This window comes from Tachypleus tridentatus, chromosome 1 (assembly GCF_004210375.1).
Source record: "Tachypleus tridentatus isolate NWPU-2018 chromosome 1, ASM421037v1, whole genome shotgun sequence".
In the NCBI taxonomy this organism is placed as follows: domain Eukaryota; kingdom Metazoa; phylum Arthropoda; class Merostomata; order Xiphosura; family Limulidae; genus Tachypleus; species Tachypleus tridentatus.
This window is the reverse complement of record NC_134825.1, coordinates 150,795,518-150,809,910: the sequence shown is the minus strand read 5'-3', so window position 1 is coordinate 150,809,910 and position 14,393 is coordinate 150,795,518. Positions and strand designations below refer to the sequence as shown.

Sequence of the window (14,393 nt, the reverse complement as noted above, 5' to 3'; positions counted from 1 at the left end):
TTTACCATTACTGAACATACATTAGTACTGCAGCAATTTCTTGTCCTACCTGATGGTTAGGGCATTTGACCCACTATCTACTGGTCACAAGTTTTAATCCCGTCTATAAACATGTCCACCCTTTCAACTGCAGGGATTTTATAATATGATAAGTCAGTAAAGACCACTCCTGGAGTTAGTAGTATTGGCTAACTGGCTTCTTTATTTCTATTACCCCTAAACTAGGGATGACTAGTGAAGATAGCTGTTGAGTAGCTTTGTGCAAAATTCATAAGAAACCAAACTTTTCCATCCTCTAGTACAATGCTAAAATTTCACTACACCCAAAATAATTTTTGGTCAATATATGCAAATAACATAATAAATACTTAAATACCAAGGATATAAAAACTAGCTTTACTTAATAATTACTACTTAACTCTAAATTGTAAAATTTGGTGAAATATATAATTTATACATAAATGAAAACATTCCTTTAATCTACATTTTCGAAATTTAGAAAAAAAGTTTAATTCTGTTATTTCAAACTTTTAACTTTGATAATTTTATATATATACATAAGGTTGTGATTTTTGGGGCAATATTAGTTTTCTTTTTTGAAGAATAAAATGTGATTTAGAGCAAGTTTTGCAAGAACACAGAAAAACTTACAGAATGTTCAGCTGCATCTGCCTTCTAATCAAGGCATTCCTCTTGTTAACCAGGATGAACCACTGCTTCATTAAATATTCCTCCCTCTCTTTGTTCATACCTTCAACACATGATAGATAGAACACAGAAGTTTTGATATAAGAATATTGCATAAACATTTTAGCATCACTTATTATCATATGTTAAACTAACATAAAAATCAATACAGTTATAACCTGAAACAATATCCATTGTTAGTAACTTATCAAACAAGAAAAATATTTTATGTTGTTACAAAAAATGCAGGTCATAGTAAAAATAGAATATTTGTATTCAAAGTAAATAAAACCTTATTACTGTTTCCCACTTTTTCTACTTTATTTCAAAATGTAATGTCTGTATTTACTTTACTTGCAGTAGACTTGTTGAATTGTGTTCAAGTTTAAAATTTCCAGTATCAAAATAGCTTTCATGTTGTTCATTCAACAGTGATTTCTAACAAATAAAGAAACTGTAAAAAATCCATGTTCTGAAACTTTAAACTATTCACCATTAATATGATTTAACCTATACTAATTTTTTATCAGTGTTTTGGTTTGTTTTGTTTTGAATTTCCCACAAAGCTACTTGAGGGCTATCTGCACTAGGCATTCCTAATTCAGCAGTGTAAGACTAGAGGGAAGGCAGCCAGTCATCATCACCCACTGCCAACTCTTGGGCTACTATTTTACCAATGAATAGTGGGATTGACCATCACATATTAATGCCCCCACATATGAAAGGACAAGCATGTTTAGCATGAAAGGGATTTGAACCCATGACCCTCAGATTATGAGCCAAGTACATTAACCACCTGGCTGTAATTCATCAACATTTTAACTCAACTGCTTTTATGGTAAGTATCTATTTAAACAGAATGAATATTTTACTTCCATCAATTAACCACAGGTAACTCATTACATTATAGGAGTTTTTACAACATATGTACTGATGCTATTGCTATATAGTGGACTAATTAGAGATATTCTAGTTAGAAGATTTAAATTAAACATACTTTCTTAGGCAGCCATTCAGGGAAAATACATCTAAATTAATGTTTAACTTGTAGGCACTGGATTCATTTGCAGGTAAATATAATTTTCAGTTGAAGATATGATAGTGAAAATAAACATTTTATTACAGATATTTCAAATAATACACAGCTCACCTTCTTGTAGATAACAAAGAAAACTGTTATTTGTACATCATTTTACAGAATATATAGAGACTTGTAATTTGGATATATTTCTGTAGATGTTGTTTCAATGGAACTTTAGGCACAGGAGATATAGTAGCTTTGAGAACTTTAATGGACTGCAACTAGCTGTTGACTGAAAAGGGAACAATGTTTCAGCTTCTATGATGAGGTCTTCTTGAGGTCACTGTAATTACTAGTTCAGCATCTTGTAAAGGTAAAACAGGCTTAGGTAGTGGTTTTGATTTCTTGACAATTTTAAATGTTCCACAGTAATTCCTGTTGTTGAATATGTGACGAATGAGATTACAAGATTTGAGACTAAAAGACGTAGTTTTCACAAAAGAAATCAGGATGAATGAGGATGCACATTTGTTTGACATCAGTGTTCTTTCTTTTTCTTCAGTTTTTTTATACTTTTGTTAATAAACATAATAATAAAAAAATATTAATTGTGGTATATGGAGTATTAATTTGATATGAATTTTTTTTACTCCCAATTAGTAAAAAATCCTTACAAGTTTTTAAAAAAAAATGAATATTAATTTTTAAATCTGTGTAGTGAAATTATGGAAAAATCCATTATTAAAATTGAAGCAACTTTTATGAAGAACAAATTTGCTGGCCTGTGTTATTGTGACCTTGTAGTAACGTCACAAGCTGTGTACGCAAATCCTTTAATTTTTTTTTTTAACTTAGGAATGTATAGAGGAATAACAGAAAATTAAATTATAGGTTGAACAATTACCAAGCTTTTCAGATTTTTAGAAGAGCTCTTCTTGATACTTCTTTAAATAAAAATACAAAGAAATTTGACAACTGTTCAACCGATTATTTAATTTTGATATCTTTGTCACATATGCAGTTATAACTATACGTTTCTTTTACAGAAACAATAGAGTTCTGTTAGAATTGGTCTTGTTATGAGTGTTCCAGAATCTTGTTCTTCTTGGGCACAGATATAACTTTTTTAGGGCATTTGTTATTTCTAAAACTTTCTCTGGGATGTTCAGCTCTTTTACATGTTTTCATCACAGATCTTTCTGGCCTTTTCCAAAAATATGATATAATTTCTTGTTTAACAACTTTTGAGTAATTAAACCTTTAGTGGTGGATTTTTCTATACATAGTACTGGTGAGAATGTCAAAAAATCAAAAGGTTTTATTTTGTTACAACCACGTGATGAATTATATGCTGGGCTTTATAGAATTTAAGTGATGAAGAATATTTTTTCAAGCTTAAAGTTAAATAGCAAATGTGACATAAATGTAATGTTTCCAAACCTTAGGTTTCCAATTATTTGTCTGTTGAGCTCTATTTAAAAAATCTTCCATGAAAATGTTGCTAAGAGGGGGTGAGAAGTGATCCAATAAGAAGACCACTAGGTGGGGTTAGTGCAGAAGGTCAGAAGTTCTAAGAGGTTGTCTAAACTGAGACTCCTGTAAAGATGCTGAGATCCACCTGCTGTTAATGGGATGCTAGAGAACATATTCCGAACATTAATGTTGATCAACACATATAACGGTAAACTGGAAAAGGTTTCTTCAAACATTTCTATATGTTTGTTTCTGGCTAGCGAACTACTGGTTAAAGTGTTAAGAAAACTTACAAGAAATCTGGTTATGTTATCATAAGACAAGTCTACAGGTACTCAGGTTTATGTACCTCGGTTAAACTAGTACAGTTGAGGTGAGTTGCTTCCTTTTTTTAGTAGTTTGATAATTTTCAGGTTCCAGTTTTTTGATAAGTTTGTTATTTGTTCATTCAGTTCAGTTAGCAAGGTCTTTTCTGAATATTATATAAAACATGTCAAAGACCTGTAATTTAAATATCTTCTTTTTAAGTATCTATAGACCACTTACCAGCTTAGTGATTCATAAAGTTAATATCTAGAAATCCACAACATGACCACTTTCCCTAAAATAATTAACTAAAATTTTGACATTTAGAATATTCTTTCTAGAATAATTAATTACTTAAAGACCTGCAAACTCAGAAGCCTTAATGTGGAAGAAAAGCAATAAGCTATCCAGTAAGAAAAATAAGAATATGGTGAAAATAATCATTTTACATTAGACATTTCAAATGGTATATAAATCAAAGGTTTACTGTGAAAACAAATAAGTTAAATATTAAAGTTGGAAAAAAAACAACAGATTTTTACACATGGATATACAATATGGTGAAAAATTAAAAAGAGAATAGTTAGGCTAACATCTGTGTTTTCTACTTTGGAAAACAGAGCCTATAATGTAAACAAAACTTATTTAAGTTATTACACAGGCATAATCGTTAGTTTCAACTCATAGCAAATTTTCAACCACTTTCAGATTAAAAGACATAACTCATACACAGAATATATGTAAGGTGACTGTACATGTAAAAAACATTGGTAGGATTAAATGCCATCTTCCACTGGTATGAATGCTTACACACAAAAACTGGTTCTATAATACTAGATGTACTTCCACAGAGTCCCCCAAAAGTGTTCTGTTTCAAAAGTAAATAAAACCAAAATTAAGAGTAGCAAATATTTTTATTTCTTGCTTTTAAAGTTCACATGTCATGCTGTATTTTAGTCTAAAGAAAACATAATTACCGTCATGATTCACGACATGTGCATGTTTTACTGACATCACAACAGTACAAACTGCAATGTCAAGCATCACTCATGTGACATAATTTTAGTGTCTACTGACTGACTGATAGACAACACACTTCAGTGCAAGTAGTTAAAACAGATGACTCCTTCAGGTGGCCTTTAGCTCTCTTTTTGGTACATGCATCAGTCACAATCACTAATCACAGAGAGAACATTAACTACTATATCATTTTGGGGAATTTTAAAAATGTATATTCAGGCAAATCCAACAATGAAGACTGCTTATTAACAAATACAGATTTGTTATTAACCTCCTTGGCAGTTACCATGAGATGGTCTGAGGTGAGCAAGCTGAACAAAGGTCATTCTTCCTGTGACAGTCTTAGGGTAATTCTTACCTTCAGGCTCTACAGAGATTAGACTGAGTTTTTCTGCTGCGTAATGCTGTCACCTATCATTATTTGGCATCACCAAACACTGTGAGTAGAGCCATTACATACACACACTTAGAGCTCTCCTGTGCAATGCCCTACTTCAAGAATTATCCTACTAAATCATAATTCTAATCACTGAAGCCAGATTACAGGTAAACAAATAACAAGGATTTTCTTTTTTAAGTTGCACAAATTTATATTGAATTATTTTCCTGCTTCTAGACCTATCACGTCAAAGAAGCGATTATTGCAGTTTACGTAAATCCATTTTATTCTTTACATACAAGTAATATAGTGAAGGCATGAATTTTTATAAAAATGAGAATGGGTACTGGGTATAAAAAGCATGTAGCTGGGGTTTTCTTGGCCAATTTTGCCATTTTTCCTAAATTTTTAGAAATAATTCACTTAAAGGGTGGTGTCCAAACTCCCTGGACCCTCCTCTTCCCCTGATGTCTACCCCTGCAATTCATGCAAGAAAAATATCAGTGTTTGTTACCTGTTTTGTTAATATATATGTAATCACTGGTAAATTTAATTTCACAATAAAAAGTGACACAAATTTTGGGTGCAAACAATTCACAAATATAAGAATGCCAATGTCAAGAAGGTTAATCACATTACCAATTCCTTTTTGGTTTTACCCCTAATTGTTCCCTTGCTTTTTTTCCCTTAGTTTTTTATTCTCACATGCATAAAAATAAAATTATTTTTTTAACCTTAGTACCTCACATTAAATGTAAAACTTATTTCTACAGGAAACCTGTTCAAAAGTGAATTACATGTACTGAAAAAAGGTCCAATAAAAAATGTTTATTTTCACCATACTGTTTAATTTATTTTTTTCCAGGGTAAGACTTCTGCTTTTGCAAGTCTTTAAGTAATAACTTTCAATAGAAAAATCCAATTTTCAGGTTGAGTAATTCTAGATAAAGAGATCATACTGCAAATTTTTACATATTCATTTTAGGATGAAATAACCAAATTACATGTCTCTAACTATTCTACTTCGTTTCTATCAAGACTCGAACCTACATGTTTTTCAAACATCATGAATATTGTATAGGAAGACATCCAAGATAAAGATTTCTCAATAATCTGCAGGAAGACATCCAAATTAGAAGTTTTTGGTATAATAATTCTGGGAAATAATGTCCAAGTTTCAGAGTTTAGACAATCCTTTTTGGAGAATCTATGTATTTTAAAGTCATTATATTTAATATAAAATATCCAACTTACAAGATTTAGATAATCTTTACATAGAAAAGAAATCAATATTTTTGGAAATTCTTATTTAAGACATTTTTCAACTTTCATTTTACAAAAGGTCATCATGATGGAATTTCCGATATTTATTCTACAAAAAAAAATATACCCACATCATATATTTTAAATATAAATTTTAAGGAAAGCAATTCAAATAACAGAATATTACATAATTTTTCTATTGAACATTATTCAATATTTGAAGTCATGCAATAACGTTCTAACTGAAACATGAGTTGGAGGTTTTAAGTAGCTGGACTTCGTATTTTTAGATATTTATTATAGAGATAATATTTGAGTGGCAGCTTGCAAGTGTTAAAGTTCATCCTAAAAGCCAAGACAGTTTAAAACTAATTAACTAAAGAAAATAAAGCAAAAAGAAACATTCTTATTGCAATCTTACCATAATCCATAACTTTTCTTAGCTTCTTCTCAAGTTCAGCAGCTTTAATATCAATTTGTTCTTGTTCTCTTTCTAAAGCTTCTAATTCATTTGTAACATAACAGCTCTTTTGTGTAACCTTTGGAAAACCACAGAAAATAGAATTTATGAGTATTGTTCAATTCAGAGTGCATATTGTTAAGACCAGCATTAGAAAGTTACAGGATAACAAATCTCAAAGTATTTGTAGTAAGAAAACTATGAAATTAAAATAAGCATATTAATTCACAGCTCTCACTCAAAATAACAACTTAACTCTCTTTACTATATATTATTGTTTATTTAATAAGCCACTGTCAAAACCAGAAAACTGATTATGAAATTAAAGGAAACAAGATATTTAATAAAATATGAGTATGAATTAATATACAAAATATATAAAAGAATTAAAAAAATTAATTTGCTCTGAGATATCTCAATTTTAATCCAAAACCCTTGGATAATTTACACTACAAAAGTTAAAGTGGACCTCACTCACTGAATACCCATAAATGTTTCTAACATCTTGGGATATCTGTCTGTTTTTGGTTTTAATCCACTACTTGTATGACTATATAATATATATTTGTTTGTTTATAATAACTATACTTGTCTGTATGTTTAGCCTAAATATTTATTTGATGGCCACCCCATCTCTCTGTTTATGTGAATAATATACCATTTATTACCCTAATTACCAGTTAATGTGGCTTAACTCTTCAAATGCATAACATTTTGTTTGTTCTACCAACATTAATTTCACGATTTCCTAATAATAAAATAGTTTATATTAGATTTCAGTCAAAGATACATAAATGTTATTAGATGTTGTCACCATATGAATGGGTAAATCAAGAGTTTTGGCCTGATGTTGGCACCATCTGCTTGGGTTTAAAATAGTTAATCTTTTAATACAAGTAACATATCTGTCCACAGTAGATATACGTACCTCAGAATCCACAAAAAGGTTAGAAGAAAAAGGTAAGTTTTCTGGAAAAAATACAAATTAAACTCTTGGATTATGAGTATTCAATTTTTATTTCATGTAACTCACTGATCTTTATATACATAATAACATGAAATTATTTATACAATATACTCAAGTACTGTTATTTTAAATGATAAAATTATATAAACTTTTATTCCATATCACTAAAAATTTACTCATAAAAATTTACATGGAAAAAATATGTACATAAGAGTTAAGCCACTACTATGCTACATCTATATAGAGTAACTTAAACAGTTGAGATATTAACTGTATTTATTATTAGTATCTACATCAGGAGTAAAACTACTAACTATGATGTACAAGTTATATTAGCTCTTCTGTCAAATGTGTAAATATGTTATATAAGTTATATTATCTCTTGTGTCAAATGTGTAAATATGCCATACTAGTTGTTTGTTTGTTTTGAATTTTGTGCAAAGCTACATGAGGGCTTTCTGCAACAGCTATCCCTAATTAAGCAGTGTAAGGCTAGGGGAAAGGCAGCAGCTAGTCATCACCACCCACCACCAACTCTTGGGCTACTCTCTTACCAACAATTAATGGTATTGACTGTCACATTATAACACCCCACAGCTGAAAGAACAAGCATGTTTGGTGTGACGGGAACTTAAGCCCACCACCCTTGGATTGCGAGTCGAGTGCCTTAACCATCTGGTCAAGCCGGGCCTATACTAGTTGTATTACCTCTTTTGTCAAGTGTGTAAGTATGCTATACTAGTTGTATTACCTCTTCTGTCAAATGTGTAAATATGCTACACAAGTTATATTACTTCTTCTGTCAAATGTATAAATGAGAAGGATTTGAGGTGTGTTACCTTTGTCAGGTGAAAGTCGTTTTGTCAACGAAATCACTTCTGGGAAATCTTCTTTACATCCCACATCAGTAACTGATGTTGTTATAATGCTGGCATCTTGTTTTCTGCTCAGTGCTGGAAGGTTCCCGTTCATCTACAGAAGTATTCATAGCTAAAACTTCTGTACAACAAATATATGAATGTGTAAAAGGTTTACAATTTAATCTATTTATAAAGACTGTCATGTAGAAACAGTGTGGTATACAAGCATACCATGTACTTTCTATTTTCTTATTTTAATGCATGATGTTTTGAAAATTTAACCATTTTTCAGGTGTATGTGCACTTTTTGCATAACAATTGGTCAAAAAATGTCATTAATCTACTTTTTCTATAAATACCTACTGTTCTTGTGTTATTCCTAAATGAACACACCTAGTTTGCCCATGCAGAATAAAGAGCTAAAGCTGTACATTGTGTATGAAAGAAGACAGAGGTTTTCTCCAAAGATAAGATAGGTAATATTTTCAAGTTCCTTCCTTATTTTATAATAAGAATGGCCAGTCTCGTGGGTAGCACTAGTAGATCTGGGTAAGCCTGATATTACCAAATTAACTAACATGAGGTTTAGACAGTCTGGAAACAAATCTTAGGATTTGGAAAACAGTTTTTATCTAGCTATCCAATAAAAGAAAACAATCTACACATATACTGTGTTTGTATCTTAAATAAAAAATTCTTCATTGTTATTTTTGTACAGTTATGTCCAGTCTTATTTTTTTACAAACTAATTTAGTAAGATAACTGAGTATTACTTCCTAAAAACCACTATAGCCGAACCTCCTGTTTACTGTGGATCTGTCTTGTTACTGTAAGAGAAATCAGTTCCACTTAAAAATACCACAGTGGTATTTATGTAACTATTGAGCAAATGATAATTTCTTTCACTTCATCACAGTTTTCACTCTTTTGTGTGTGAACACCTCTACCTGCTTCTCTTCTTTCATAATGGCTTTCACAGCTTAATGTGTTAATACGAGTATCTGTTTATCTTCATAATGTTCTTCACTGTTTGTTACGATAACATGTAGCACACCATTGTTTTTACTGTTCAGTGTGTTTGCCCAGTGTTTCCCCACTAGTGGGTCATCAGGTGTGAACAGGTGTGCCACGAAATTCTGGAAAAGTCACATATGAGAAGAAAAGAAATGTATCAATTATATAACTTACTTTTGTGAATGGAACCAAAGGGTATTCCATCTTATTTCTCTTATAATGTACAAATGTGAGAAAGTGTGATAACATTATGTTTTAATGACTAAGGGATAGGCACTCAGCTGGGTTAAGTGGACCTGTTTTTGAAAAAACAAAAATTTATGTGTAAACATGAAAAAATGACAATTTGGGTGACAATGGAACACACATACACATCTGGAAAAGCAGTGGCTCATAGTTCTGGTACTAAAGCAGCCTTAAAAAATAAGTTCTGGTACTAGTACAGCCTTAAACAAAATAAGTTCTGGTACTAGTACAGCCTTAAACAAAATAAGTTCTGGTACTAGTGCAGCCTCAAACAAAATAAGTTCTGGTGCTCAGTACTGATGAGTATCAGTAGAATTTTATCTCTGTCTATGTGTTAATACAAATTGCTCTGAGTTTTCATAATGTGTTGGGGAATTAGTGTGCCACATAACATTTTTAATAAAACAAGTGTGCCTTGGGCTGGAAAAGGCTAAGAAGCACTATTTTATTATTTCTGTGTCTTTACCTCATTATTACTTTCACTGTGTGGTGAAGTAACACCAATTTCTATGATTTGTTGTTTGCTTGTAAACTTCTCTCTGGGAACATCAACTTCTGAAGGACTTGTTAGTGTTACCTCTTCTTTACCTAAACAAAATTAATCCTTGTATCTTACTATAAACATTATTTAAAAAAACAACAACACGGGATACCATAATAAAATGTCAGTTGTCCACAAAACTCTTAACTATTCATTGAAAAGACAAAAAAACTGTTCAGAAATCCAATTTTCTCTAATTCATCCCTTGTTTGGTGTAGTAACATATGTATCCATTTATCTTTCACTGTACTGATTGTACAGCAGACAGCTTTACATAAAAGTAAACAATGACCTACGATAAATGTAAACAGAGAACCTTATACAGAAATAAACAATGAAACATAATATATATATATATATAAACAGAGAACTTCACACAGAGGTAAACAATGAATTAATAAAAAAAACAAAGAGTTTCAAATAGAAGTAAACAAGAATATTGTAAGTATGAACAAATTCTCACACAGAAATAAATAATAAAAAAAAGCTGAACAAAGTTTCACACAGAAATAAGCAATATAAACAGAGAACTTCACACAGAGGTAAACAATGAAATAATAAATATATTACAATATGTTTTATGTCAATAGATTTGGTCAGAGCTAATATTATCAGATACACAAAACAAACAATTTTTATTGATGGTAAAACAAAAGATTGCAAAATAAAAACAATTTTACTCAAGAATTCATGGTCACTAGCAGATGGTAGAGGTCTATAATGATCTGGTATTGCAGAAGACTACACTCTAACAACATGAACCAGTTGGAAGAAAGTTACAATCAATGCTAAGATGCCATCTTTCAAATGTTTGACTAGTCTTGTGGTGTGACATGACTCATTGTGAAAGATAAACCTAATTTGTAAGTAACTGGAAGACAGTGATCATAACATCTTAGGCTATTCCACAACTAAATAGAGGTAATGACCTCTTGTGGAAAAGAGAAGACAAAATTTTCATTTAAAAGTGATGAGTTTATCCTTGGTCCAAAGCAGAACTACAATGTCACGTTCCCTCACAACACTGTTGACATAATCACGAAAGAGAGTTTAATTAACACAAAAAATCAGCCCATCATTCAATTGACTGTACTTCAATATTGATTTGTGAAAAAATAAATGGATTTCTATCTAATTAGCTTATTAGATGGTGAAGTAACCTAGTCAGTGCAACAGAACTGTGTGGCAAATAGCTGACCTTTCTATGGAGAATTACTGAAATGAATTCAAAAATGTATTGAAATATACGTACAAGAACAGATCGGTATCATCATTTCTCATCATATTTGTTGTTCTACGAATTTTGCTAACTTTGCCTATTTCCAGTACTTGTGAAAAAAACTGAGTGCAAAGTTATACAGAAATTTAACTTGAAGCAAACAGTGTAGAAATTAGCCTCAATTAATACAAGGAAAGTGAAATTTCTGTTGTGTCATAAAATGCTTAACTAGCAAATGCTATCACTGCAATACATCCTTAGACTTCATTAGCAGTCACACAGATTTGCTGGAAAATTCAAAGAAAATTAGAGGAGAAAAAGGAAAGGAGGAGGCTTAATCAGCAGATTGTTTTTCTAGTGCAGTAAAATATCCAGACCTGAAACTAGTTGTCATATTGTTAGTAGTATGGACTTTATGTGAATTCAAATAAATATATAATCTAAAACTGAAATACTTTAAAATAAATTACTCATGAACTAAAATAAGTTAATTAATAGAAAGTTGTGATAAAAAAAGGTAATTTTATAATGTAAGACCCACTTTATTTTTAGAATTACACTAAGTTTTCAGGAGTCTGTCTTGTGAGCAAACAGTTCAACTATACGACTTTTATGACTCAATTTTCAGTTTGATTTTTGCTGTGAGTATTTGGTAAAAAACACAAACAATTTTTTCTCTGTTTTTGACAATGAATTTATAATGCCAAACTTACTATCCATGAATTTTGATAAGGTCAATGTAGAAATTATTAGGATAACCTGCTATTGGAAGCTAGTTTAATACAGACAGTATGGAAATGATGATTAGTGATAATACAATATGCATCAATGGAGCTTTCAATGGACAACACACTTTCACAAATCACACTTTCTAAAAACAAGCAGGAACAGAGCCCAGCATGGCCAGGTAGTTAGGACACTCGACTTGCAATCTGAAATTTGCGATTTCGAATCCCCGTCCCAATAAATGTGTTTGCCCTTCCAGTCATGAAGTGTTATAATGTGATGGTCAATCTCACTATTTATTCATAAAAAAGTAGCCCAATAGATGGAGGTTATTTGTGATGATTAGTTGCCTTCCCTTTAGTCTTTCACTGCTAACTTGGGGATGGCTAGCATAACTAGCCCTCATGTAACTTTGTATGAAATTCAAATAGAAAGAGTATATGGCCACAAATATGTTTATTTCAAAAGTAGCACGAATTTTGATTTTTGATCTAAGAGAAGGTGAAATGATGTACTGTTGAGACAAATCAGGAACACACACTCAAGTTAATATGCAAAAAGGTGCAAAACGAAAATGTTACTGGGTTTAAAACTAAACTTTCTAAATACCAAAATAGAAACAAGGTATACAGAACAGAAACAGATTTGAAAAAGTGACCAAATTACAACAAAAAATATTGGAAAAAAGATTAAATACCTTATATTCAGATTTCAGCTTTTATCTAGTTTTCTAATTAAAATATTAACCTTAAACAAAGTTTATAAAAAAAGCAATAAACGTATAACGACAAAACATAAACAAATTTAATAACTTATGAGGAAATTTTACAGAAATCCAAAGTAACATAGAAAACAATGAGCATGTCAAACCATTCCTGAAAACTTACTTCACCAAAATGTTCTACTGTGTTTGATCTCATGCATACTAAGGTGCAACCATGCTCTTTACTAAGCCTTAGTTAATAAATTAAACATTTTTTATCACTAATGTTCCTAAACATTAAAACCTCTTTTCTCCAAAGTTAAAAAAAACACTCAATACAAGTGTGAAATATATAAGCTGGTAGTCTGTAAAACAGATTATAAAGGTAAAGATATATTGGATGTTTAAGAGATAACATCAGTCCCACCATTTTTGTTTTGCAATGAAAGAGGTAGATTTGAGAAAAATGATCACTCAAGAAATATTTCTGTTAAAATGAAATTGAAGAAGGGTAAAATCCAAGAGAATTGTAAATGAGAACAACAATTAAAAACATTCTGAACAAAATGATATATGGTAGTACATATTTTGTGATGATAAGAAAGTCCCAATAAAAACACTCATCCAGTTTTACCTGGAGTTTTGACAGTTGTTTCTTCTGCTGCAACACAAGCAAGAAAATTTGGGTTGTTGTTGATGTTGTTATTTGTGACAATGTGCGACTCCTTGCTGCTGCTGATTTCTTTGTTGTTTTTCCCTGATGGATGAGATGAAACGGGAAAACTGTCCAAACTTGGTTTGTTAATACCCTGCTTAGCTTCAGCTATTAGTCGTCTGGCACGTTCTCTCAACTGTTTCTGTCTTTCATCTTCTTTCTACAAACAGTATGAAATGTAATTTTAAAACCAAATTAAACAGTGAACCAGCATTCTTAATAACGTTCTGCCAATATTGCTTGTGTGTTTAAAGTGAGCAGGAACAATGTGTTAAAAGAGACAGTGTCAGAAAATTCCAACTCTTTACTTGAAACCTCTGTTTCAAATAACTACTCATTGTCAGGCCGAGAGAATAAAAAAGGGTTAAAATCAAACTGTATATAAAATACATTAAACTTTGAATGTTTGCAACTACTGTGTACTTTAGAAAACCAATGGTAGTAACATATGAACAGAGTGTTATAAACGTAATTATGAGCTTTTGTTTGGTTTAAACTTATGTTCATGAAATTCTGTAGTGTTATTTTTAGGAGTGGGAACAATAAGAAGAGCAGAAACACTGAATGTATACATATTTCATTAAAAAATATGCACTCTGGAGACAAAATTATTCAAGAAGATATTATTGTGAATATTCTTAATTACATACCTAAATATTACTACATGCACATGGTTATTAACATATAAAAAACATTAAAACATTTTGTCGATTACCCTACTACTCTACTCATTTAAACTAAGTTTTGTTGGTTCTGCAGAATTCTCTTCTTCTTTAAATCTAACTCAAGTTTT

At 30.9% G+C, this 14,393-nt stretch overlaps 1 protein-coding gene across 1 annotated transcript in view; it reads right to left on the bottom strand.

Moving 5' to 3' along the window:
- The window catches only part of LOC143227012 (EH domain-binding protein 1-like), a 127,211-nt gene that overhangs the window by 52,349 nt on the left and 60,469 nt on the right, over positions 1–14,393 (bottom strand). Inside the window, exons 5-10 of the mRNA XM_076458561.1 lie at positions 13,520–13,760; positions 10,163–10,284; positions 8,416–8,548; positions 7,538–7,578; positions 6,571–6,688; positions 652–751 (exon numbers count right to left, since the gene is read on the bottom strand). Of these exons, the coding sequence (XP_076314676.1) occupies positions 652–751; positions 6,571–6,688; positions 7,538–7,578; positions 8,416–8,548; positions 10,163–10,284; positions 13,520–13,760 (755 nt within the window). The remainder of the gene's footprint in view (positions 1–651; positions 752–6,570; positions 6,689–7,537; positions 7,579–8,415; positions 8,549–10,162; positions 10,285–13,519; positions 13,761–14,393) is intronic.